Here is a 26669-nt window from a genome sequence, read left to right as displayed (position 1 = left end):
ACCTCTTAATTCCTTTATGATGGTATTTACATGCTTTTATTTTGAAAATATCAGCAAAAATATCTGATTACTGGTAGATATATCAGAATCGATGTCTGTTCCAAAAAACTCATATTATCCTCTGTTGCTTAGAGAATTTCAGAGGGTGATCCAGCTTTAGTGGTGTTAATTCCTCTTCTGTGTGACCTTTTGAGATGGTGGGTCAGATGAGAGAGGACTTAGCACTGTGAGGAGTGGGACTGTGGTGTGTGGCACATTTGGCGTGCTAATTATAATATCATAGCAGTGGAGGCAGTGTGGCATTTGTGGTAGTTGTTTGTGGAGTTATTTTGACAGATTTTTATTTTGAGTTTTATTTTCATAGATGACATCAATCACCGCTCTGACAGACAGACAAGAACTGCTAATGCTCATATGTACAGCAGACGTGTGAAATTTGAGCATTGTTGATGTGGTAGGAGGAAAAACAGAGAGAGAGAGACAGAGACTGTATTTGGCCTCTCTCTGGGGAATTAGCAGCAGGCAGGCCCTAATCTCTCACACTGCAGCGCTTGAACTGTCTGCTGCCTGGAAGATGCTTCTGTAGCCCATATTCTCACGTAACCTCTCTCTCTTGCTTTCACTTTCTCTCTCTCTCTCTCACGCTTTCTCTGATGCGCGTGTGCTCACACACACACACACACACACACACACACACACACACACACACACACACACACACACACACACACACAGTTTGCATAATTATCATGCCATAAAATGAGTCTAGTGTTTGTATTGCACTCCCTACTACTGTCCTGACTGTGTTCTCTCTGTTCTCCTTGGCTCTAGGTAAAGAGAACATATTCTCATGGGACGTACCGCGCTGGGGCCATGCGCCAGATCAGTCTGGTGGGGGCCGTGGACGAGGAGGTGGGAGATTACTTCCCAGAATTCCTCAACATGTTACAGCAGTCCCCCTTCCTGGAAGTGAGTAAAATACACATTTTCAGTACCGTATAGTCCTGGAGGATTTGGGTTTTGGGTTTTGAAGATCACGGTCTCAAAAAATAAATTGGAGAAAGCTGTCTGATTAAACATACATTAGTGCAGACATATCCAAACAGCCCAAAACATACCAAGTGGCTGAGTCTGACCCAAAAAATAGACATAAAAAAGACCTAAAAATTTCAAAGTGACTTCTTATTAACCAATAAGTAGATTTAGGAGTAGCAGTAGTGGTAGTAACTTTGTCCTTGTGGAGAAATGATTTTCCAGTGAGTCACTGGAAATATATCTTCTAAATGGGTGTCGTTTTAGTGTTAGTTTGCCTGAACCTAGCCTGTGCTGTGGTGTGTGACATGTTTGGCCTGCTAACTAAGCTGTTGTTGCTTTAGGCAAAAATGATACACTCCCAGACACCACTGAACAGGTTTAATGCTAAGCTAGCATTAAGTTAGCTGATAAGGCTACAGTCCAAACGCCACAAAGCAGGTTTAATTTCACCTTTTTGTCACTTCAGTGCTGGTTGCTTGATTTTCTCAGATTTAAGACCCTCTGATTTAAGTCTTTATCATTTGTACTTGTGTTGGTGCTATAGCCAGAATCGCATATGTTCTTTTGTGAGCAAAGCTAATATGATCATGCTAGCTAAGCTAATGCTAACCAGCTCCTCTTTCCTAGATGGCAGCACTGTTTAACATTTAGTAGTTGTTAGATAAATGGCTTGACATTTATTGAGTGATAGCTTGAAAGTCATGCGTTGCTTTCACTTATTTTGTGAACATGCAAGCCAACTAAACTTTTTGACTGTTTTTCGGTTTTGAAAAAGCGCTGGACGAGATGCCACAAAAGTGACATAAATGCTTTTACGTCACAACACTTTCACCCCTCCCGTAATATCATATACCACAGTAATATTTAGAGTCGGATTGAAGATATGAAACAAGTAGATAATGCTCAACCTCTGAGCAATCCACTTTCAATATTGTTTCTAACTCCATCACACACAAGCACACACGGCACTTCTGCAGAGCTTCAGCTCATGTTGTCTCTGCGCATATAAGGGTAATCTCAAGCAATTCCACATAGTGAGGTATACAGCTTTTAAAATTAAGAAGGAAAAAATGCAATTGGTGCTTCCCTGACATCAACACTGTATGATAAACAATCCAAAGTACTGTACAGATCACAGTTTCCTTTCAACTGTGTTATTTAACCAAATGTAATCACATGTGGAAGAAGAGTATTTGCGCTGTTTTTTAAAATGTGTGTGTGTGTGTGTTTGTGTTTGCGTGTGTGTAGCGGACGTTGCCGTGGGGAACGTTTTCAAGTCTGAAGCTGAAGAGTCCTACAGAGAGTGATGACGGGCCCATCATGTGGGTTCGTCCTGGAGAGCAGATGATTCCTGTCACTGACATGCCAAAGTCTCCCTTCAAAAGGAAAAGGTATGACTTTCTCACTACACATTCTGAACTGATGTTGTAAACTATTCACAGCATGACAGATTAACAGCTGACCTGTGTACAGATCAATGCAAGTGTGTCATGCATCAGGCTGGATAAAAAAGTGGTGTCACTGAGAGTGAAGCTTAACCGAAGTGTGTTTTTCTGGGCCAGTTATTAGCAGACAAAGAGACCAATAACTGATATATGGTTCAATATTCATTTGCTAGAAATTTTAAGTTTATGTGAAAATTTACAGAAACAGAACTCGTACACAGAATATTCATTAAGTGAATGTGATTTTTAATGAAATATTAACACCAAACATTTGAACCTTACAAAAATAAAGTGTGTGGAGCTTCCAGACAGTGCAAACATTTGACAATGATGAGAAAATGTAAAGATAGAAAAATGCATGTATAAACAGAACAGGTTTAAGATCGCATGGAGCAGGGTTTGATTTAAGCAGTGCAATAAGCACATGTATTTATTTATTTTGACTTCTTTGATTATGAGATTTTTTCAAGATACACATACGCTCAGCAAGCTCTTTATTAAGAACACTATTCTAATACTGTGTAGGGCCTCCCTTTTCTCTCAAAACAGCCTCAATTCTTTATGACGGAATCTTCAAGGTGTTGAAAACATTCCTTTCAGATTCTGTTTGATGTTGACATGATTGCATCATGCAGTTCCTGCAGATTTTTCAGGTGCACTTTCATGCTATGAATCTCCCGTTCTACTGCATCCCAAAGGTGTTCAGCTCTGGTGACTGGAAAGGTCACTGAAGAACGCTGAATTCATGTCATGTTCATGAAACCAGTTTGAGACGACTTTTGCTCTGTGGACATGGTGCATAATCACGCTGGAATTAGCCATTAGAAAATGGGTAAATTGTGGCCATGAAGGGATGCACATGGTCAGCAGCAATACTTAAATAGGCTGTGGCATTCAAACGATGATTGATTGGTATTAACTGGCCCAAAGTGTGCCAAGAAAACATTCCCCACACCGTTACACCACCTCCACCAGCCTGGACTGTTGACACAAGGCAGGTTGTGTCCATGGATTCATGCTGTTGGAGCCAAATTCTGATCTGTATGCCTCAGCAGAAATTGAGATTAATCGGACCATGTTTTTCCAGTCTTTAGCTGTCCAGTTTTGGTTAGCCTGTGGTCACTGCAGCCTCAGCTTTCTGTTCTTGGCTGACAGAAGTGGAACCCAAAATGGTCTTCTGCTGTTTTGTCCCTTCCGCCTCAAGGCTTGACGTGTCTTGTCTGTGTGAATACCAGTCTAAATCTTCAGTCTGTCTCTGTGCACCTGTAATGTTATTAGTTGTAAAACAAACACACTAGCTGTCATTATTAGGCTAGTCTAAAAGCACACACATCCACAGTTAATTTACACATACATGGAATTCAACCAAACTAGTAAAAACAAAACATTTTAAAAATCAAATCTATCAAATTGTATTTTTTTTGAGCCCTAAAAGTGCAATTTATTTTTACCACTCCAGTAAAGCAGTTAACTGTATATTAAGCCAAAAGAGTTTGATTGTGTTGAAGATCACATATAAACCTTTTATCTACAAGATGATAAGTTAAAGTGCTGATTCTAAAGATTGTAATAAACGATAAATGTCAGATGTAGTAATCAGCTCAGCCCTAGTCCACCCCCTAATGTTATCCCCCATGTTTCTCGGCAGCACGTAGTGACAAGGGCAAGTGTCAGTTCAAAGCTTTCTCTGTTACCTGTGGCTCTTTCTTCCCCCTCTCTCCCTTTCCTTAAAACGTCTTACTGTGCAGCCACACTGTGCTCGGAAGTAGTCCCCCGAATACCTGTGTTTAGTGATGTGGCTTTCTATGAAGATGAGCCATTTACAGGGAGTCACTCTCTCTATCTCTTCTCTCTCTCAGTATCTTCTCTCTCTTGTGCTCTCGTGCTCTCTCTCTCTCTCTCTCTCTCTCTCTCTCTCTCTCTCTCTCTCTCTCTCTCTCTCTCTCTCCCTCCCTCTCCCTCTATAAGATGTGATCGTCATGCTAAACAGAACAGGAGCTCGCTGCAGGCATAGCCTTTCTCTCTTCACAGGCAGAATGTCTCATCTTTCTCACACACACACACACACACGACTGTGCACACTAGTACTGTCTCAGAATTGTGTAGGTGAGTGTGCAAGTGTGAGAGATTAGGGAGACAGCAGTTCTAGTGTGAAAAATGCTGATGTTTGTTTTTGCAACTATATTCTTCTTTCCTGTTTTTCCTTTCCCCTATATTATTCTCCACTAAATGTAAGGTGATATTTCATCTGCTGCTGAACCTTGCACACACACACGCCTACGCTCTATTTAAGGTGTTGCCTCTGTTCGGTGGCTCCCCGAAGGCACGAAAGTTTTGTAGTTTGTGCTTCTTTCACTGCTTTACCCCTCTTCCAACTCCCCCAAGCCTCTGAGAGAGAGGAAAGTGTTGTAGATCTCTTGCTGTGCTGTGCTGGATGAAGGCTGAGGGGGTTTAGTCCACAGTGACCACAGTGATCTCATCAGGAGGCTGTTCTTGGCTCCAGAGCAGAGGGTTATACGATAGAACTGGGACCGCCGGCCTCAGCACTGATAAATCTAGCACGCCTACACCTGCAGACACACACACACACACACACACACACACACACACACACACACACACAACTTTCTTCACCTCCTACAAGTTCATACGTGCACAATGCTTGATTTATTTATCCAAGATGAGACGCTTCCTCCTTTTCCCCCTCTTGTCCATTCTGCTGCAATCCTCTGTTCCTCCTTGGTTCTTCGTTTCTACAAACCAGCACCAATTTTAAGTTTATTTATTAAAATTAATTTAAATGAATAGAAATGGATTGTGTGTAGTTTTTGACCAAAGGTGTGACTTTAAAGCTTCCGATAACATCAGGGTATGATTTTTTTTTGTGTAAATGTAATGGTAACTGGTGATGTGCATTCCAGCTCATTTTGATATTCAAGCGTCTTTAAGAGTTTGTGAACGGATATCCAATTAACCGCAGATTAGGGAAAACAAAGCCAAAAAAGGAAAACAATAAAAATAAAACTACTGTAGGCTTTCCTTTGGTCTGTGGAAAGATGATTAGATTAGATTAGATGATTTAAAGGTATTTGCTGATATATATGCCTAAAATGCAAAAATAAATCACTAAATAAATGTTTAGGTACAGATGTTGGAGTATTAAGTGAGGACGCAGCAATATGGGAATTGTCGGCCAAGGGTGATATCCTGTAATTTTATGCACATCAGCAGATGATATTATATTTAAAAAATATTTTAAAAATTAAATATTTAAAAATTAAAATATTTAAAAAATGAAAAATAAATAAAATGCAGATATTTTTGCCAAAAATGTTTTGCTCTTCCAGAGTACACTAAATACGTGAACAAATATCAGTTTTAAATCTAAATCTGAACGTCTGTCTGAGGCCAGCACTGTTATTTTAAGCAAATGTCTGCTGACAGTGATATAATTATGTTGCATCCCTACTTCCAAGGAATACCACTGGTTTAAAAATGCAGAAATTCAAATAGCAAAAATGCCTAAAATGTTGTTGTTGTTGTGTTGTCTCTATTTTTGCTTGTGGTTCTTGAACGCTCAGGGGGAGAAAGGACAGAGAGAATAGACAGATGTCTTCCAGCTGCTGTTTTGAACATGGGTTTTCTGATCATTACCAGTAATGAGCTTCATCACCCTTATGTGAAGTTGCTGACTGAGGCTTTGCCCTGACTGTGGAATCCTCAGAGGCTGTTTATTGACTAATTCACTCACTCACACTGGACACACCTTGCCCTGCTGTTCCCCGGTAACACTGGAAACAGCCTTGTCTGATGGGCCCCTCATCACACGCTCCCGCCCAGGCTCTGTGTGACACCGCAGCACGCTGGAGTGCTTTCTGTGTGTGTGTGTGTGTGTGTGTGTGTGTGTGTGTGTGTGTGTGTGTGTGTGTGTGTGTGTGTGTCAGAGCTTTGCATTCATTACTTTATCATGGTATGCAGCTCTCTGCTGCATACTAAGCAGGTCTGCTCACTGTGGTCTGATCTCTCTCTCTCTCACTCACTCACTCACTCACTCACTCACTCACTCACTCACACACACACACACACACACACACACACACACACAGTTTCATCACTGTATAGTGAGAATCACTAGAGACAGATTGGATTAGCAGGATCTTGACAGGACCTTATCACTCCTTCAGAATGTCAGCCTGCTATGACAAATATTAGTACACTTACACTGGCGAGAACATTGATTATACAGTAAATGAAAATGGTGACATAGACACATGAATAAATCGATCAGTGTTGTCATAAGAGATGCATGAATGATGATGATTGTAGCGTAAGAATATATTTAAAAAATCATTATTAATAATTTATAAAAAATAAATAAATGGCGTATACATGACTAGGGGTGTAACGGTACACAGACGTCACACTGCGGTTTAGACATCACGGTTTGGTACAAGTTCGGTACAACTGAGAGAAGCAACAAAAACCCCCAAATGCATAAGGCTACATTTCTTTTCATTTATTTTGAACAGAGGGAAGCACAAGTCGTATAATTTGCTGAGGTAACTTTAGTTGGTACAGCCTGTATGGTGGGTCATTTGCACTTGATGGGGAAAGTCGTCGAACGTTAGCTAATTTGTGTGTGATAATTAAACGTCAGTTGTGATTTTGTCGCTAGTAGCAGAGAAAACACATGAAATTTTTATTTAATTTTTTTTATTTTAAATCCTCTTTTAATATACCTTGATAGCTGCCTTCCTCAACTTTCAACTTTCACTCTCTGTTCACACACATCAAACTCAGCCTCACAGCTGAGTGAGAGTAAAGAGTTATGACACTCTCTACCTTTATTACAGCTTCCATTCTTTTCAGGAGACCTGCTCAAAGTTTCTCAAAGAAATCTGCAGGGATATTGTTCCACACCTCCAAAGTTCAGTCTTAGAACTTGGTTGCATTTTCTGCTTTTCACGGTCCAAATAAGCCTAACACTTTCAGTGATGTTGATGTCTGGACTCTGGGCTGGTCAGTCAGTTGTTTTGAGAACACCAGCAGGTATTTTTGGAGATTTTTTTCTTTGTTGTCTGTTTCCTTTTTTCAGCAATTGCTTGTTCACAGCTCCACATCATTTCAGACTCCTTTCATAGTGTTGAGTTGTCTTCTCTCAGTGGAAGGATGGACAGAAACTTCTGTGGATTATTTCAGATCTGAATCAAGAGTGGAGCTTGATTTTCTCCTCACTCTCAAAGATGAATGCTTTAAATGCTGTTTATGTGATGATGACAGTTTTGCAGGTCTAGCAGATCTTGCATGGTTGTTACGAATCCCACTTTCTTAATTTCTTTTAATAATTTTTGAATGCCAGTTTTGGCAGCTCTTGTTTTTTCCTCTTATTTTCCTGTGACTTTCCCCTTCCATACGTAAGCAGATGGTCTTCCAATCTAAACTCCCCAGAAATATTTCTTGAAAAATGACTAACTTGAACATAATGGCCTGGGATTTAAAAACCATAAATAGTGATCTCTGACTTTTGCACAGCACTGTAAGTGAGAGTAATATGGCAAAAGTATGAATGCATCACAATATTTTGTCTGAGGTTTGTTAATGTTGGACTACACACTATGAATAGAAAGATTTATTATTTTTTAACCCAGCATTTACAGAAATCCAGTATTTAAGAAAAGGCACTGGATTTTATTCGTGAAAATTAAATGAGATAAGGGCATTTTGGACGGTCACCCAGTCAGCTACTTGTTATAATGCAGTTTATGCAGTTACTACACAACGTCTGTTGTTTACAGGCCCTCTGTAATTAGTCTAAATCTGTCTTTATGATACAGGCAGTTGTTCAGTGTTCTCTCCCTCCCTCCTTCCCTCCCTCGCTCCCTCCTTAGCTCTCTGTGGAGTATAATGTATAAATAGCAGTGTTTGATATTCATAATTATATCCTGCTCTTAAAGGTCAACCAATGAAATTAAGAACCTGCAGTACCTACCTCGGACGAGTGAGCCGCGTGAGATGCTGTTTGAGGACCGGACGCGTGCACACGCGGATCACATTGGACAGGGCTTTGAGAGACAGACCACTGCTGCTGTGGGAGTGCTGAAAGCTGTACGCTGTGGAGAGGGGTGAGTTCTACCCACACATGTATGTACACACAAAGTGGATTTTTGATTTGTGATCATAGGGCCCTCGTATGATGCCGTTCAAGAGGCAGTGTGCTTACATTCAAATTGCACCTGTGGATGGAATTTTGGCATTGATTGACTCGGCCTGTAAGATCTGATAATGTGTTTGTGTCTGTGTGTGTGAGCAGTGCGGAGCCTCCTCGCATTACCAAAGACGTGGTCTGCTTCCACGCTGCAGATTTCACTGATGTTGTGCACCGATTACAGTTGGACCTTCACGAGCCACCTCTGTCTCAGGTGAGTTCCAGTCACTGCACCTTTACCTCACTGCAAACATCTCATCGTTCCTCTCTTGGTGTATAAGTGATCTTGGATCATCATGATACAGTACAGCTCTAGTTTAGGTCTGTGTGATGTAGAGAGATGTACGATGACATTGGAATCATTTTGGTATCGATCCACAGTAGTATAAATAAAATGTATTGGCATCAGACCTATGATGAGATTGGGCTGATAACTCAAACCAGTGTTAGATGGTATTTGTTTAGAAAGGCACTAATATTAGAGTACATGCAAACAATATTAATACAATTAATATTTTAAGTATGTTAATATGTAAGCGTAACTAATTTCCAAACCACTCCTCAAAGAAACCCAGTACTCACTGTACTTTGTATCCAGTACACTAAGTTAAATCAGGTGTGCTTATGGTGGATTTGAACAAAGTATACTTTGGCTTGGAGCATTGAGGAGAGGCCTGGAAGCGAACTCTTGTTCTTCACACCGTGCTCTACTAACATTGCTCAGTGTGTGTTTAATATTGTTTTTAAAAAAAAACACGAGACCTTCTTGTTGCCTTGTACTGCTTTTATGCTTGTTTGCTTATATTTTAATGCTATGTTCTGTGTTTACAAGCACAAACACAGTTGCCCAGATAAAATTTGTTTAATAAATTGCTTAGGTGCTTTATCACCATGTCCTATCAGTAAGGGATCGTTCAAAAGTAGGATCACATCATGTCGCAAAGCCTTCAGGATGCCTGCAGAGTAAACATCAAGCACGAAAAGTAAACAAACCACAAATCTGTCAGAAAATAGCTTGAATCTTCAGTTAAAATAAGTGACTATCGTAGCTATTGTTGTGTTGGGCAGCTCTGTTTTATCTGCTAGCTTTGTATCTACTATGTTTATTCATTCATTTGCTTCAAGGGCTCTGGCAGTTTCTTTCCAAATTGTTTCCTTTCTGTTAACATCCTAATAATATTTGCTGGAAGGGTTGTAAAGATCCCTCCTTTTCTCCACTTCATGGATGAATTTCTCCTCATCCATTTTTAGGTGGAATGGCAGAGCAACGTGATGCCTCCAAAATAGAAACGGGGCATTCGTGAAAAATGGCACGTCGCATCACACCACATCGCGCTGTGCCGCTGCAGCTGGTGTAGACAGCTTCATTGATTATAATGGGAGCGTTTTGATTTTTTGGTTCATTCGCATTGCTTGCTGTTAAGACATGGTGCAAAACACAGTATTGTATGTATGTGAAAAATATCGACAGTGGTCCAGAAATCCTGTATTACTGTGTAAATGAAGCATGTAAACTCTCATGAGCAAAATCTTGAAATAGGGAAAAGAGTGATCCAGTTGTTTTAAAGTTGATGGTATTGGTAGAAGCATTACAACAAAGGTGATAGGTATCCTGATCGTACTGCTTCTCTCACCTTGAAGTGTAAAGTTTTCAGAGGACACAGTGCTGTTTTGCTGACGTATTGATGCTGAAGAGCTTTTGGTAGAAACAGTGTGGGATCACTTCAGGAATCAGTGCAGCATCAGATTCGCTCTGAATGGCTAGTAGGGGTTCAGATCTCCCAGCACTTGAACATGAGACACCAGAAAATAAGGCTCAAACTAGATTCATCCAAGTCTATGTTTAAAGTGCTGTTGGAGGATTATGTAATGGTCTTCATATCTTGATGAGTACCATTACAGTAAATGCTTGGAGAGCTTTTCTCAGTTCAGCACGCTATTAAGTCTGTTAGACTAGTAAAACAAGGGCTTTATTGAATGAGCTCATAATTCTGAATGAACCTACTAAAGAGTTATGCTATCTTGATTAATTCGAAAGCAGTGCTTGAAAGTAACCATAGAACTTTGCATCTTTACATCTGACCTGAAGCAGCTCTTAGAGTTCTGATATTGGCTATAATTAATTACAGAGCCGTCACTCCACTTTTTTAGCCATTGACATCCCAGTAACAGTAAAACTGACTCAACTTTGTCACCTGTTTACTTTGGTCCTGTTTACATTTGTCATTTGATTGCATCCAGTGCCTGGATATTGTCCATATATATGCATGTAAAAGCAATTGTAACGTTATTTTGTGATTTGTAATATATTCCAAACTTACTGAGCACATATTGTAATCAGACGTGTGTGTGTGTGTGTGTGTGTGTGTGTCTGTGTGTGTGTGTGTGTGTGTGTGTGTGTGCGCCAGTCTCATGCGGCCAGCTGGTGCTGTGAAAACTGATGCATGTTTTAGCTTAGAAGTAACCGGGTCGACTTACAAATTTTGAGTTTGTTGAACTTCTAGTATTGTGAGAGCAACAGAGCAATAATCTGTTTTATATTTGTTGACTTTTTTTCAGTGACTTAGTTCAGTGAACTCAAAATTCAACAAAAAGGCTAGAAAAGTTTAATTATTTTTATTAGGGCGGCTGCCTTCCTGGCTACCTACACAGTCACATGCTCACCTCCCACTGCTTTCAATATTGTTCCTAACTCTATAATTAAACAACTTATTTTCATCGTTTGCACATGTATTCAAGCTTTGCCTTAAGAACGCAAAAGCTAAAAAAATGTGACTTGCTGTCTTTAATTTTCTGTAATTTAAAATGTCTGAAATGCTTTACATTACAGTTGCAAAATGTTTATAGAGCATTAAACACAGCATAGCCAGACTGATTTAAAAGTGTAAATATTTTGTGGAGAAAATGAGATCTGAATGTAGAAGTTAAAATTGAATTGTGCAAGTGTAAACAGACCATGTCTTGATCGGATGATTATCCAGTCACCATGATCCAATGTTATTGGCAAATGTAAACAGAGCCTTCTTTTACTATTGCTGTTTAAGCTGATCCCTGGTTTGATCTACACAATTGTTAATTGCTTTCCATCCAGTGTATCAGAGAGGAGGATACCTAAAGGTATCAGCTGTGCAGATAATGTTCGTAATGTTCAAGCCACAGAAGAATGTGAACACATAAAGTTCTGATTTCCCAGATCTGCATTAAAAAGCATTTTACTGGTGAATCATAGCTGCCGTTGCGGTTTAGTTCAAGATTAGGCTTAGTCCATGTCCGGGAAACCAGCCCATAGTGTTCAAGAACAGGCTAAGCTTAGTCACAACTCTGAATGAAGTTATAGTCAAGCAGATCAAGCTGAGTCACAGACGGGAATGAAGCTTTACATTTAGGAAAATCTTAGCTGCCTCTGCATTTTTTAGATTTTCTGAGATAAACTTGAAAAGTCTCTCACACAAAATAACTCAGCTGTTATGGTTTACTGGATTAAATGTGTATATTACATTATCTTGATCTGGGATCTCTTTCAGTCTTTATGTTAATGAAAACAACTACGTGGATAGAGCTGCAAGATCTGCGGTTGTTTTCTGTTGGCTTTATATTAAAGGCTCTAGCCAGACTCCGCATAGTTGGTAACACTGACCCCTGCTGGACAGATTGAGAACTGTTCCGGTGGTATACTGTATTATATGTTGAGAGCCTGAAGGAGGAACTGATCTCTCAAATCTTTCTCTCATTAGCCCAGATGGACTGCTGTTTGTGAAAGGTTTAAAGAGCAGTTATGGAATGAGTACTCACACCAACAGGTCAAATACTCTTAAATGCTGTGCAAAGAGGAAGTAGGTATAGTTGAGCCTGTCTTACTGCACTAGTTTAATACACACAATGGGCATCTGGTGAACTGTCTATTGTCTTAGCTTTGTTTGACATGTGATTGATTGGTATATCATTGTGTACTGTGTGTATATACTCAGTGTCCTGGCTAGAAGGTACATAATTCTGTGCTATTGCTGTATCTAGTACATTTTATATTTGTAATCCACTTATTATTGCTGCTGTTGTACTTATAAGTGGAATGCTTTTTAGTCTGCTAGCAACAAATTATATGTTCTGGCAACCATGCAGGTGCTGTCTAGATATTTTATGGATATTTATGTAAATGCATTTTCATCAGTGTGAAAATTAACATGTACGTATAAGGCTAAAGCAGGTGAGACAGTTTATCTGACTTTGTGTTATGCATAGTGAGTTTGCTGCAGAATAAGAAAATCAAACCTTTGTTCATATCAAATAAATAATCTACTATTCTCCCCTTGAAATGCTGAAGTTTGCAGTCCTGGATTTGTGGTGGCATTAAAGCAGTTTTTCATGGAATAGGGAGGTGTGCCTAAAAAAGACGATTAATTTTTTGTAAATTGGCGAATGTTTAGGTTTACCTAAAGCGTTCATAAATGTCCAACATATGTCTGAAAGTATGCAGACCCCTTCTAATTAGTGAATTAACTGCACTTATTGCTGATAGAGGCATTTAATTGTGCATGCAAATCTTGTATAATCTCCTCAGAAAAGAATTGCTAATAGAATGGGATGCTTCATGAGCCTGAAGTCACAATGACCGGTGTCTAGTGTTGAGGTGTATAAAGTCTCCAAGCACTGGCTTGGGGAACAGTGGAACTGTGTTCTTCTGAAGTGATGGAGCTCTGTCCAAAATCGGGATGAATTGGAATGAGATTTATTATCCAGAACTAATCATTTAACATCAGTACCTGACCTCACTAATGCTCTTGTGGCTGAAATACTCACAGTTCCCTTTGCTGTTTTGCTGTCCCGGCAGTAAAACAGAGACGGAGTCCCTATTAATACTAGGGCCTGACCAATAGTAAATTTTTTTGGCTATTAACGTTTTGAGGGGGGTAAAAATTCAGAAGAACGGTAATATTGGCTGATTTTATAATTTATTTTACATTTGTTCAATTTTATTTGCTCCAGTAGTTTTAGTTAAAAAGGGCTCATATGATTGACAGTTCTCCATTATCACGCTTCTTAAACGCAAAACAAACCCAGCAGTCTTAATATATTGTATCCTTCCTGGTGGAGCTATGCAAAAGGCTTTGCACTTTTGTTTTCTGTTTTTTTTTTTTTCCTTTTTTTTGTGTTATGAAATGTTGTTCTCATAGATATGACATCTTGAGTTGTTCAGAGGCACAACTGTGTAAGGTTTTGCCTTAGCATCAAGAGATTCAAATCTCACTGATGCCACGTTAAACATAGCCACAAATAATCAGCTGATATAAGGGACTTGTGGTGTAATCCCGCTAATATCCCGGTAATTAGCGTCTGTTTTGGATTGCGGGACCATTAGCGTCTGTTTTGGATTGCGGGACCATTAGCGTCTGTTTTGGATTGCGGGACCATTGGGATTCGAACTCTCCATCAGCCATCCGATATATCAGTCAGGCCCTAATTAATACCCTTGATTTCAGAACAAGCAAAGGGTGAGCAGGTTTCTACAAACTTTTCCACACAGTGTATAAAACATTAAAATATTCAGCTAACACCAGATCACTCATAGAAGAGGCCAGTAAAGGCTGACACAGTATGGACTGTTTTCAGTACCTACCTGTTAACCTTAACTATCAAAGCACTGACCCTGGAGCTGCGACATCTGAGTACAGCAGGGATGCTAAAAATGTTTTCATTACATCTTACAGTTGACTGTAAAAAGTATTGCTGCATACTTCATACAATCATAGAGTAAGTGTACCGACACCATGGCTACTGACTGCATGTTGAGTAATTTTCACATAGCAGTTTGTAATGGTTTGTTTTATGTAACATCACTTAACAGATAACTCTCTTTGTGCTGTCCTCAGTGTGTGCAGTGGGTGGATGACGCAAAGCTGAATCAGCTGAGGCGAGAGGGGATCCGCTATGCTCGAATCCAGCTCTATGACAACGACATTTACTACATCCCCCGCAGCGTGGTCCATCAGTTCAAGACGGTCTCAGCCGTCTGCAGCCTGGCGTGGCACGTCCGCTTGAGGCAGTACCACCATAGTGTGGAAGAAGAGGCGCCAAAGGAAGAAGAGGAGGACAAGAAGCCCCCGTGTATCAAACAAGAGCCTCTGTGTATCAAACAGGAGCCACCCTGTGAGAGCCTGAGCGCCCCTACAGCTTCACCCGTCTCCACCGATACCAAGCCACCCAGAGATGTGCCCCACGTGCCCCAGATTAAGGTAGAAGAGGTGGAGCCCCTCCCTGAGCGGATGGCCAAAGCCCTCAGTAGTGCTCCCAGCAGCTCCAGTGCTACGCCGCCTCTGGCCCACACAGCCGTGTCAGAATTTCGACCCAAAGCACACCATCATCATTCAGAATGTGGAACCACTCCTACACACGCGGTCATGGCCAGGCCAGCACCCAGCCTGACCTCAACAGCGCCCAAACACACACACCATTCTACACCAACCAAACACACGCACACCTCGATGCCAACCAAACACACACACACCTCTTCCTCAACCAAACATCACACACACTCCAGCTCGACGTCCAAACACACCCACTCTTCTTCCACGCCCAAATCCACCCATTCGACCACGACGCCAACCAAACACGTGCATTCTTCCAGCACAACCAAACACACACACACTATCCCAACATCCAAACACATGCATTCCCCTAATCCTAAACCCAGCTCTGGACATTCAGACAGTCGGACTGCGCCTCCCCAGCACCAAGTTCTGCCTCAGGCTGTCCTGCCCCAGTCTCAACCCCAGCAGCTGCCCCATCCCCAGCAACAGCAGCACCAGCCCCAGCCTCGGCCAGACAGAGGCCAGGACTCTCTCCACCCAAAGCCTGTTGTCATGCCGCAGGACACGCGGCCGCACCACCCGCTCAACCCCCTCCTGCATGAACAGCAGAAAGACTTTTTATACTGATTATACTGATTTGTACATAACTGTTTTTAAAAAATTGCATTTCTTTAATTTTATTTCAAGGTTTTGGGTTAACTTTCTGTTTGTATTGATCCGATGAGGCGAAGATAAAGGAAGGACGAGCGTGACACCAACAGCAGCGTGTGAGGTGGAAAGCAGCAGAGTGGCAGACCTCCAGCAGGGCGAGAGTGCGGCTCGCTCCCTCTCCCTAACGTTACCGATGGAATACATAGCAAATGTAGCGCGTAACATTCCTCAGTGCCTGCCTGTAACTGTGAACTATCAAAGCACTTAGGGCCAGCTGCACTGCTACCCTGCAGGTCGGAAAACAAAAACCCCACAAACAGGTCCTTAAATAATATATTTTTAAGTTGTAGGCTATAGTTGTATTAGAGCTGACATGAACATATATATTTTTAAGATGAGATGAGACAGAATTCTTTTAATGACTCCAGGCTTTTCCATAGAGCTTATTTATATCAAGGTTGTTTTTTGTTCCATTTTTATTGTCAGCACTGTAGTGTATATAACTTTTTTCTAAGAAAATGTGTAGTTTGATTTATATCTAATTAAGAACCTCGTAATAAAAAGTTCTTGATATTGGATATTGTCGTCATGTAAACAAGGGCTACACTGAACGATCATGTGTGTAATCCAGACTGGCTCGGTGTTCGGTAGGCCGCCCTGACCTACCAGCACGCTTCCACTTTCATGATTAATCCAGAAACGTTTCCACAGTTACTCTGTGTAGAACTTAAGACAACTGTGTTTGGAGATGACTGAAGATTAAAAGCATAGGATCACCGCACAGTGTGTTTCCTTTTGTCCTGTTTCAAAACGTTTCATCGTTTGGCCAAAAATCTATTTTACAGAATTTCTTCATTATGCCAGATGTAGTTGATCAGGCAAAACATGTTTGGTGTTAGTTCACTGGAGCTGTGAGGCTAATGGAGCTAAGAAGTAATAGAAGCCTATGGCTACCACTTAGCATTGTGCAACCCATGTGCTTGAATCCTCACACATTTGGATTAGTCAGTGTTGAGATTTTAAGTAATTTTAAATGGACTTGTGTTTATTATATGTGGGTTATGACATACTGTGTCCTGCTATAGCTGCTACTACTGTGTTTAGCTACACCATATAGTTTTGTCAATATTAATAGGTAACAGTGTGCCACGGTTGGTGACATTAGCCTCATAGCTCCAGTGCAGACCTAAAAAATAGACATCAAGCATGTCGTTTGGGGTGGAGGACTATGATGCATATTAGATTTTTCACTGAACCGTCACTGTAAGGTTACATTTACTCTTGTCCACTTGGTAGTTCCTAGAAGGCTAGAAATCCCATGGTGATTCTCACTCTGAATGCGGCTTATTCTGGTGTTGCAGTGAAGCCGTAGACATTGTTTGGAGTGAAATGAGTAATGAGGCTTGGTAGTTGGGGTTTCTAAGCCATACTTAGTGTGGCCGGAGCTGGAGGGGTATTAACTTGCCTGTGTCAGTGTTTGTAGTGTTATGTAACACGGCCACCCACACTGTGAAGTGTGATAGCAGTGAACTCGGCTATGCTGGTGTGTGAGTTCATGTCGTTGAGCCTGGGTGATGTCCTGGAAGTACCCATTACTGAGGGATGTAATTGATGGTGTTGTTTGAATATGGCAGTGAGCTAGTTTGTCCGTGACCTTACAATAAAATGTCTGATATTTTGCATGTTCACGAAATGTTTGCAAATGAAATTCTGTGGCCTGAGAATTTCAAGAGGCTGAGCCAGAATCACCCACAATTAGCAGGGCTTATGTATTTATTTGAAATTCAGTGAAGAGTTTAACTTGGAAATAGGACAGCCGGTAAGAATGGAGCTCCAAACCAGACTTCACTTTCGAAGAAGCCTTGATTGACAGCTGAGATCATTGACATTTGTGGTAGTTTCATGTAAGTGTTACATGCAGGCTGTGCTTGTAGTTCTGCTGTTGGTCATAGTCAGGTATTTAAATCAGGTATTTAACATAGTAGTCTTGATAGTCTTGTGCTTCTTTTGCTCCAGTAACGTCTATTTTAAAAGGATGCCATCTACCCACATGTAAGTGGTATTACATGAGCCAATGCAAGAGACTAAACAGTTACAGCAGTTGTGGCAACTGCATGCTTTTCAGACTTGTGAGTTTTCCCAAAAGATCTGATTCACTTATCGGCGCATTCATGAGCTGAGTGAGTAAAAACACCTGCAGGGATTGAGGACTGCTGAGTTATCTATTTTGCTAAATTGCATTGCATGCCTCCTCTACACTCACATACTGAGCTATGAGTTTTTAATCCCTAATGAAAAATGACAGTGGACTGGGACTAAACTCTGAACAGTCTAAACATGCCACAGCTGCAAGATTACTAACGCTTCTTACAATCTTTGCTTGACCTACAGTGTGGCCGATGGCATGTAGTTGCTGGTTTAGCATGCATAATTCCCAAATCCAGAATCACTGATACTCTTCAAACCAAGATGCAAGCTGTAAACAGCACTGCTACAGGGACAGCATTTCACTTTTACTTAACAAAGCAATAACTCAATGTGGTTTTTGATCGTTTAACTGATTCAGGAGGTTCATTCTGTGCTTCACACTAAGCCGTTCACTACTCCCTGGTCACTTTTACACTTCATCTCTTGGTAACCCAAAAGTTGCAGGGGTAATTAATCTAGACATTGTTTCTTTCATGAGCTATTACTGAAAAATAGCTTTCAAATGAAACAGCAGGACTTGCTTTTATCTACATTATTTAAAAATGAATGGATCTTCCCAAGAGGAAGTGGCTAGGGGAAGCAAGTTAGCGCTTAAATTGTAATCAGACCAGGACAGCAATTCCACTTTTAACTCCAACCCCACGAGTGATATGAAAACAGCTTATCAACATGTATATTTATTTTTGGAACAATTCAACAGATACAGTTAATGTTGAATAATTTACAAAGTGCATGCTATATAAAACAATAAAAAATGTGCAAAATAAGGAAATGCAATGTCTGTACATGGGTAATAATGGCACAACATCGAGGGATTCTTCAGATTATCCACCATAAATAGTCTTTGAACAGTCATACAGAGTGTATGTACGCTTCAAAAGGGCTATCACAAAAAGATCTTACATTTCTGACCAGCAAATGCCACTGACTCCAACATTTAAAGCAGTGATGACCTCCTGGAGAATCATCTTCCTGCAGGTTTCACATCCAAGCCCAATCTGATCCACCTCATCAAGGACTTATGAAGTTAAGAAGTAGGTAAATTGAGTGTGGCACATTAGGGGCAGAGCACAACTCTGCACAGCAGTAGATGTAGGAGCAGGGTTGATGACCACTAAATTAAACTAGTAACAGACTAGAACAGACTGGCTAAATCCTTAACTGGCAATTGCCAGTTTCATCAAGACTTGATTTGCAGAGGAACAGAGCATGATGATCATAGTTTGTTTCAGTGGATGTAGTTATTGGTGCAGTACTAAAAAATGGCCTACCTACTGGAGTTATAGGGTCTTTACATGTTTTTTTTATTCAGTTAATAAATGAATGATCATAAATTTTGGCAACCAAACTCTTCTTAACAGTCAGACAAATTCAACAGTACTATATTCTGATACTAAGAGCAATCTAAAAATGACTGAGGTCACTGCTAGCCATCATGTCTGGAAGACTGGAGTTAGTAGCAGGATCTTGTTAAAGGCAGTGAAGTACATGTGAATTTTGTAGATGAATGATTTTTCATCTGCGGTGCTACAGTTTCACTGATTACAGCTTAAAATCCCTTCAATTTCTTAAGCTGCACTGTCCTACTTTCAGTCGTTCATGCTTCTTTAATGTATTTGCGATGTGACTTGGTTTTTAGCTAGTTTGTTTCACATGTTCTGACCTGGCTTGAAATCAGATGGCTTCATTCAAAATCCAGCAAAATGTTTTGCAGTAAGTCATTCTGACAGCTCAAACTCAGATCCAGAACTTTATGTAACATCAAAACACACTGAGGAGGACCTTGTGCAGTTGGATGCTGTCAGCTGTAAAGTCTAGAAGACAAAAAAGGCAGGCAAGTAGATGTAGTCATGAATCAGACATTTAAAATCAAATTCCTATGAAGAAACTAATGCAGAAAGAAGGCTAGGGTGCCTCTGGCATTACTATGTCCCAAAATCATAAAAAACCAAACTGGAGGCTGTTAAATATCAACTGTTTGAAAAAGAACAGCATTTGTTTGGAATCATAATTACCGGCTGGTGTGCCAATGTAGCCCTGCAGTTAGCTAACAAGGGGCCAAGTTCTGCAGACAAAAGGAATTATGTGCTTCTACAAAAAACAAAAACGGTTGTAAAAATGCTTAACCAATGTTGTAGGACATTTAAAATATATCAGACTTCAAACTGGACAAACTACAGACATCAACCATCCAATCTACTAGACTTCCAGACATTAAGCAAGCACTGACAGCACAGATATCTTCAGACTCCACACAGAAATATGACCACCTCAATATCCAGTACACAGTATCACCTGGACAAACAGCCATAGCTGTGAAATGAAACCTGCCTGTTGGGGCCAGAGAACGAAATGAGTTTCAAATCCATGCCAGTCATTTTGTTCTGGTCAATCAATCACAGAGACGAGACAGAGCAGGATGTACTGCCTTCTTTCTCAGTGCAAGGTGCACGTAACCAAGAACTCCCTCTCCCTCATTCCACAATGAAACTGTCCTGAATCCAGCCAACAGTGTAGAACCCACAATGGCTGGGACTCATCTAGTACAGAAATAATGTTGAAAAAATGGTAACGGTCAAAAAGTCAACTGCCTTTCTCCTTTGAGATTGTCCTGGTCAGTCCTGTTCGATTGTGAAACAGTCTGCAAATGTGGCACTTGTGAAAAGCTGTGTTGGATAGCAGGACGTGAAACACAAACTCAAATACACATCTGTGTTAAATCCTTTGCCTTCAGTACCGCTCTGCACATTGTCTGGCCCCCCACTCAGCATCATCTTCATCACTGTAGGGGGCCTGTGTCAAAACGACAGTTCAGCCAGAAATCTCAGATTTTTCAGCGTTGTACATGTTTTTGCTTTTGTTTTGCACTGGAGCTAATGTAGCTAACAAGTAATAAAAGCTTATAGCCTCCTGGTTAGTATCGTACAAACTGCATGCCTAAATCGTGTTTTTCTGAGCTATTAAAGGGCCCACATCATAAAAAAATAATAAAAATTCCACCTTTTTTCAAAAAAAGTTTGATGTAGTACATGAACACCAATAAAGTTTCAAAACATCCCGCTCACTCAACAAGTCCACACAGTCCCTATATGGAAACTGCTGCAAGAACAACCAGTTTGCATTCAGTATTTAGTGATGTCAATCAATACATTTATATTTGTCCACTTATTCAGTCTACAGCAGTTTAGCCCCACCTATTCTTGCTGAAGTTATAAAGAGGGTTTCAGCCTGGACTGTTTTCTTGAATAAGGCACAATACAGGGCAGCCAATCAGAATAGAGGTAATTTATCAGTACTGAAGTTGCAGTTACAAAAACAGCCTATTTAATTGTAAGGAATTAAGAAAAGCTGAAAAATAGACATGTAAAAATGACCTGAAATGACTGTTGTGGTATATGAAATCACTTAATTGGGGGGAAAAAAATAAATAAATTACTAGAAAAATGAAGGATGTGGCCTCTAAGTAATCTAAACAGATTTGCATATGTGGTTTATTGTATGACATACTGTTATCAACAAAGCTACGATGCTAACCTGGCAGCTATCAACTTCTATTGCTCGTTCGCTCCATTAGCTAAACAATCAAACTTTAGACACCAGACATGTCTTGGCGAATCAACTACATTTGAAATAAGATGAAATCTGTGTCAATTTTTGGCTGAACCATCAACGCCAGCCCCACTGTGGGGGGGGTGTGTTCATCTGCCCCCAGAGTCACTGTTCTCCAGCATCAAGAATCAGTCCCTGCGCTGAGGGAAGATATTAGCCCCTAGCTCCACCATGGCTCCGGTCAGCATGGTCCACAGTGGGATGCAGATGTAGACCAGGCGAAGGTTAGTGAGGTGCTCCAGCCGGGCACACAGCGTGACACAGAAGCCCAGCTTCAGCAGCAGAGCCATGAGGTACCACACCTTTCTGCGCAGGCCAGGAGCCCCCTGGCGTAGGTCATGACCCGCCCTGCACCGGCCCGCCATCTTCACCCCCAGCATGAGCAGGAGGATGCTGTCGAAGATCCACAGGGGGAGGAAGATGAGGAACCAGTTCCAGGTCACTTTCCCATCCAGCTTCAGGACCAGCATGGTGAGGAAGACTAGAGTGAAGAGCCAGGTGAGGAGAACACGCTGCGCTAAAGACATCTTCACTCCTTAACTGCCGCACCTGCAGGGGGTGGGGACACTGAGCTTCAGTGAATGTGTGGTAGTGGGTACTTGAGTTAAAGTGGAAATACTGAGCAAAAGCAAACGTGTATAAAAGCAAAAAAGGATTTATATTTACAAATACTCAGCAAAAAATAAACATTTTGAGAGTTTTCTTTTTAAGGTGGCGTGTGGTGCGGTGATAAATCTGTGATTTTGTTCTTTGAAGTTCTTATGAAAATGTAAGGAATAAAAGTATTAGGGATGCACGATGATACCAGAGTCATATCATGATCGGGGAATATTTGCTTTTAAAAAAAATTTGCATTTGACAGAGGCCTAGATTTGACTAATATTTGATGATGTATTTGTTACGCTCCAGAAGAGCAAAATGTTTAGGTGACTGTGAGCTACTGTGCTAAAATACATGCATTTTATTATTATTATTTTTTTTACAGCATTTGTAACCCTCTACAAATCATTTCTGCATTTTATAATTTTTTATGTACTGCCATAATCAGATGTGTACATGAAAAGTATGGGATATCAGTATAAGCCCATAATTCCCATATCTGTGCATTTCTAAAAAGTATGTTGTTGTTTTTTTCCATCTTGGAAATGTATTCGAGAAAAAGTACAAGTATTAATTTTCAATAATACTAAAGTGAAGTACAAATATTCCAAAATAACACTTAAATGGGAGCAATACAAGAAGAGTGTTCTAAAGGCAAATTAGTCCCCAAAGACGACTCTCTTTTTTCTGACTTTTTTCTATTTCACCATCAGCAACATTACGTATAAAAACTGGTGGTTTTGGATACATTCTTAAAAAGATCGTTCTTCAAGAGTTCTTTAGTAAAGTAAATGGTTCTATATAGAACCATGGACACTCAAAGAACCCTCTGCATGATAAAAAGTTTCTTTGCATCAAAAAGTGTTCTTCAGATTGATGAATGTGCTGTAGATAGTTAGATATAAAGCTTTTCTGAAAAGGGTTCTATATAGCACCGAAAAGCATTCTAATATTGTTGCGAGTCAAGCTTGTAACAATAGAAGAACCCTTTTTGGTGCCTTTTTCAAAAAGGTTCTATACAGAACCATATGCAACACATTCTCCATTAGTCTGAAGAACCTTTTCACAATGCAAATAACCCATTAATCATGCAAAGGGTTCTTTGAGTGTCCATGGTTCTATACAGAACTATCATCTTTGCTAAAGAACCATTGAGGAACCATCTTTTTTAGGAATGTAGTTAACAATATGGCTATGTTTGCATTGTAGACGTCGGGACTCCTGATTCCTCACCACCACTGTGGAAATCTGAGTCCTTAAGTTTCTCTGCAAATGAACCACTTCACATCAACCCACACTGAATGACCCTGTTTACACCTCAACCACTGCAGAAATTTTAAAAGATCGGTGGAACTCCCCTTTAAATACAGTACTCAGGTATGCACCGATCAGGCATAACATTATGACCACCTCCTTGTTTCTACGCTCATTGTCCATTTTATCAGCTCCACTTACTATATAGGTGCACTTTGTAGTTCTACAGTTACAGACTGTAGTCCATCTGTTTCTCTGTGTACTTTGTTAGCCCCCTTTTACCCTGTTCTTCAGTGGTCAGGACCCCCATGGACCCTCACAGAGCAGGTACTATTTGGGTGGTGGATCATTCTCACCACTGCACTGACACTGATGTGGTGGTGGTGTGTTAGTGTGTGTTGTGCTGGTACGAGTGGATCAGACACAGCAGTGCTGCTGGAGTTTTTAAACACCTCAGTGTCACTGCTGGACTGAGAATAGTCCACTAACCAAAAATATCCAGTCAACAGCGTCCTGTGGGCAGCGTCCTGTGACCACTGATGCAGCAGCAGATGAGCTATCGTCTCTGACTTTACATCTACAAGGTGGACTGACAAGGTAGGAGAGTACTAGAGTGGATAGTGAGTGGACACAGTGTTTAAAAACTCCAGCAGCACTGCTGTGTCTGATCCACTCGTACCAGCACAACACACACTAACACACCACCACCACATCAGTGTCAGTGCAGTGGTGAGAATGATCCACCACCCAAATAGTACCTGCTCTGTGAGGGTCCATGGGGGTCCTGGCCACTGAAGAACAGGGTAAAAGGGGGCTAACAAAGTATGCAGAGAAACAGATGGACTACAGTCTGTAACTGTAGAACTACAAAGTGCACCTATATAGTAAGTGGAGCTGATAAAATGGACAATGAGCGTAGAAACAAGGAGGTGGTCATAATGCCTGATCGGTGTAGCTGCTTAAGTAATTTCCACCATAGACATGTTTTCCACCCATGTGCACCTGTACACACATACACGGTAAGACGTTTAACGTGTTAGGTGAAACGGGAGTGACCAGATAATTCATCACAGTCCGGCATTAACACAGGAGTCTATAAGCCCGAGTGAAGCGATGTGAGGCTCCTCACTGACTCTCCTCTATCAGCACCCAGAGAGCCGCTACCGCCACAGCGCCCTGCAGCTACAGTCACGTCTGACACCCATGTCATCTGTCTGTCTGTCTGCTGTCTGTCTGTCTGCGGGGTTCAGCTCCGTGTTCCGCTCCTACACCGTTAGCTCGCTCTTCCTCTTCCTCTCCTCCTCCTCATCCTCCTCCTTTTCCTCCTCTACTCTCCCTTCACTGACCTGACCCTCCGTGCAGTCAGCGCTGCTGCTCCTCCTCGGCCTCCAGTGAGACCGCATTCACAGGCCGTGACGGAGGAGACCGAGTGATGGTCAGGACTCCGCAGTTCGCCATATTCAGCTCCAGGTTTCTGCTCCGCTCTCAGTCCGCCGACTCGCACACACCGTTTGACCGCGACTGTTGTATTTCCGGGTGCAGGTTTACCGTAAGGCTGGTCTATATGCGCACACAGACTGAGGACTCATACTTTCTGTCTCGTCACCGGTGCTACCTTAAAATCCATTTTAATTTTATTCTTTATGAATATATTTACCCACTCACTCGTTGCAGGTAGCGAAATATCACGAGTAGCTCATAACTTAACCGGACACAATACTTACCGAAAAACGCATAATTACATCGTCGAGATGTAAATAACGTCGTTCAGAGTGGTTTGGTGTGAAACGGTACATTGTAGAGAACCTCACCTTCTCAGAATTGTTCACGGTGGCGGTGATAGGAACCAGACGTCCACCTCTGAAAGCTCCCTCACAGAAAGCTCGGACACAAAGCTCTCATGGTTGCCCCTTTGTTTTACGATAGTTCAAGATAATGTTTTAGACATTTTTTATATGAATCCATTCATGGTGGAGAGATAAATGGAAGGCGTTGCGGGGCAAAATATTTCCCAAAGAATTTTGTTTTTAAATGTATCACTGTCTTATCATCAGCATTACATATAAAAACGTGACGCGTGTTGATTCACTGTTTTTTTGTAGTAAATAAAATGCCTATATTTGTCGACATGGCGACCTCTGGTTCCTATCAACACTAATGTAAAGAAATCAGTCGGTTTCACAGCAGTTAACCATTTCACATTAAACCACTCCGAATAACTCTCAACCATTGACCTACACAGAAACTTCGAAAAATCGGTGGAATTCCCCTTTATAGTAATCGACACGGCGCTAACGCGCTTCCCTCAAGTCACCACAAGAGGGAGCCAACGCCGCGCCTCTGTCCAGGGGAATTCCCTCCGCCTCGCGTTTCTTTCTGTTTGAAGCAGTTTGGTCACCGTTTATGATACAGCGCTGAAGAACATGTTCTTGTGGAAGGTTTCTGAAAGGTTACCTGCGTCTGCTCCGTGCTTGTTTTCCTGCAGCGCGTCGCTTAACGGATTTATCGAGCGTGCGCTTATACACCGTCTAGCTCGGTAAGGAGAGCGAGACAGAGAGAGAGAGAGACTGAAGCTGGCTGCGGGTCTACAGTAAACGGACTGGAGGTCAGCAGAAGAAAAGGAAATCAAACCCGCTGTAGAAACCCTGCACACCAGCGTCTCCCGCACACTGTGACACACACGTTAGCGGAAAGCTGTTGTTTGGGTCCGTCAGCGAGTTGAATGCCGGCGCAGAGCTGTTCATAGAGGTAAGACTCCGCCGTGTGTGAGTGTAGTGCACATAACCGACATAACCGTTTCTCCGGTTAGCCGCTCTCTCTCTCTCTGTAGCTCCATCCGTGCTCTGAGCTCTCGGCTACACCAGCTGTCCCTCTCCGTGTGTGAATGTGTTCATTCCTAAACCCCAGTAGCTCCAAACACGGTCCAGATAAACATTTGTGCTCGTTCTGCTCGTGTCTCCGCTAACTAATACAGTTGGCTGGCTTCCTGAATCAGAGCACAGAGAGCTCGACAGTCGTGAGTGAAACGAGCCCAACGCTACTGATTTTGTTGGCTTTGTAAAGCAGCAGCTCCTCCACTGCAGCAGCTCCGCACAGACCAGGCCCGTATCAACACTGTCCGGCCTTTTAATGCCCCCTAATACGAGCTCAATAGATGAACTACGGACTTCAACTCTCGGTAAGAGCACACAGAGCTCATTTCGTGATTTTAAGGTCACAGCTCTCTCGGGTTAGTGTGTGTTAAACCCGTGTGTGGAGGACGTTGTGGTCGAATATGAGTTTTTAACGTACATCTCCATCATCTCTATGCACTGGATTGCTTTGCTAAAAGAGGAGACCCATACACGGTATTTGGCA

General features: G+C 41.5%; 3 protein-coding genes across 6 annotated transcripts in view; 2 read left to right on the top strand and 1 right to left on the bottom strand.

Annotated features, from left to right (window-relative positions):
• The window catches only part of LOC118812062 (lysine-specific demethylase RSBN1L-like), a 59097-nt gene extending 42673 nt beyond the window's left edge, over positions 1-16424 (top strand). The window contains exons 4-8 of the mRNA XM_036576749.1: positions 832-969; positions 2284-2426; positions 8435-8602; positions 8791-8899; positions 14553-16424. Of these exons, the coding sequence (XP_036432642.1) occupies positions 832-969; positions 2284-2426; positions 8435-8602; positions 8791-8899; positions 14553-15617 (1623 nt within the window). The 3' untranslated portion in view covers positions 15618-16424. The remainder of the gene's footprint in view (positions 1-831; positions 970-2283; positions 2427-8434; positions 8603-8790; positions 8900-14552) is intronic.
• A 2086-nt stretch (positions 16425-18510) lies between these two features.
• Positions 18511-25217, bottom strand: LOC118812061 (transmembrane protein 60-like). Its single transcript, XM_036576748.1, has 2 exons — positions 24659-25217; positions 18511-22007 (listed from the first exon to the last, which is right to left on the bottom strand). The coding sequence occupies exon 2, from the start codon at positions 21983-21985 to the stop codon at positions 21587-21589; it is 399 nt and encodes a 132-aa protein (XP_036432641.1). The 5' UTR covers positions 21986-22007; positions 24659-25217; the 3' UTR covers positions 18511-21586.
• A 455-nt stretch (positions 25218-25672) lies between these two features.
• LOC118812057 (putative homeodomain transcription factor 2) overlaps positions 25673-26669 on the top strand; it is a 63627-nt gene continuing 62630 nt past the window's right edge. For 2 of the 4 annotated variants that reach the window (XM_036576742.1, XM_036576736.1), the window contains exon 1: positions 25673-26060. The gene's annotated coding sequence lies outside the window, so the exon portion shown is untranslated. The remainder of the gene's footprint in view (positions 26061-26669) is intronic. The other 2 variants (XM_036576744.1, XM_036576743.1) reach the window with 2 other exon arrangements.

This window comes from Colossoma macropomum, unplaced genomic scaffold, assembly GCF_904425465.1.
Source record: "Colossoma macropomum unplaced genomic scaffold, Colossoma_macropomum, whole genome shotgun sequence".
NCBI lineage: Eukaryota > Metazoa > Chordata > Actinopteri > Characiformes > Serrasalmidae > Colossoma > Colossoma macropomum.
Note: the sequence above shows the minus strand (reverse complement) of the source record. Positions and strands in the feature narration are given on the sequence as shown.

What these genes read in the sequence shown, in the direction of transcription:
- LOC118812061 (XM_036576748.1), bottom strand. Translation starts at nt 21,985, where the DNA reads ATGTCTTTAGCGCAGCGTGTTCTCCTCACCTGGCTCTTCACTCTAGTC.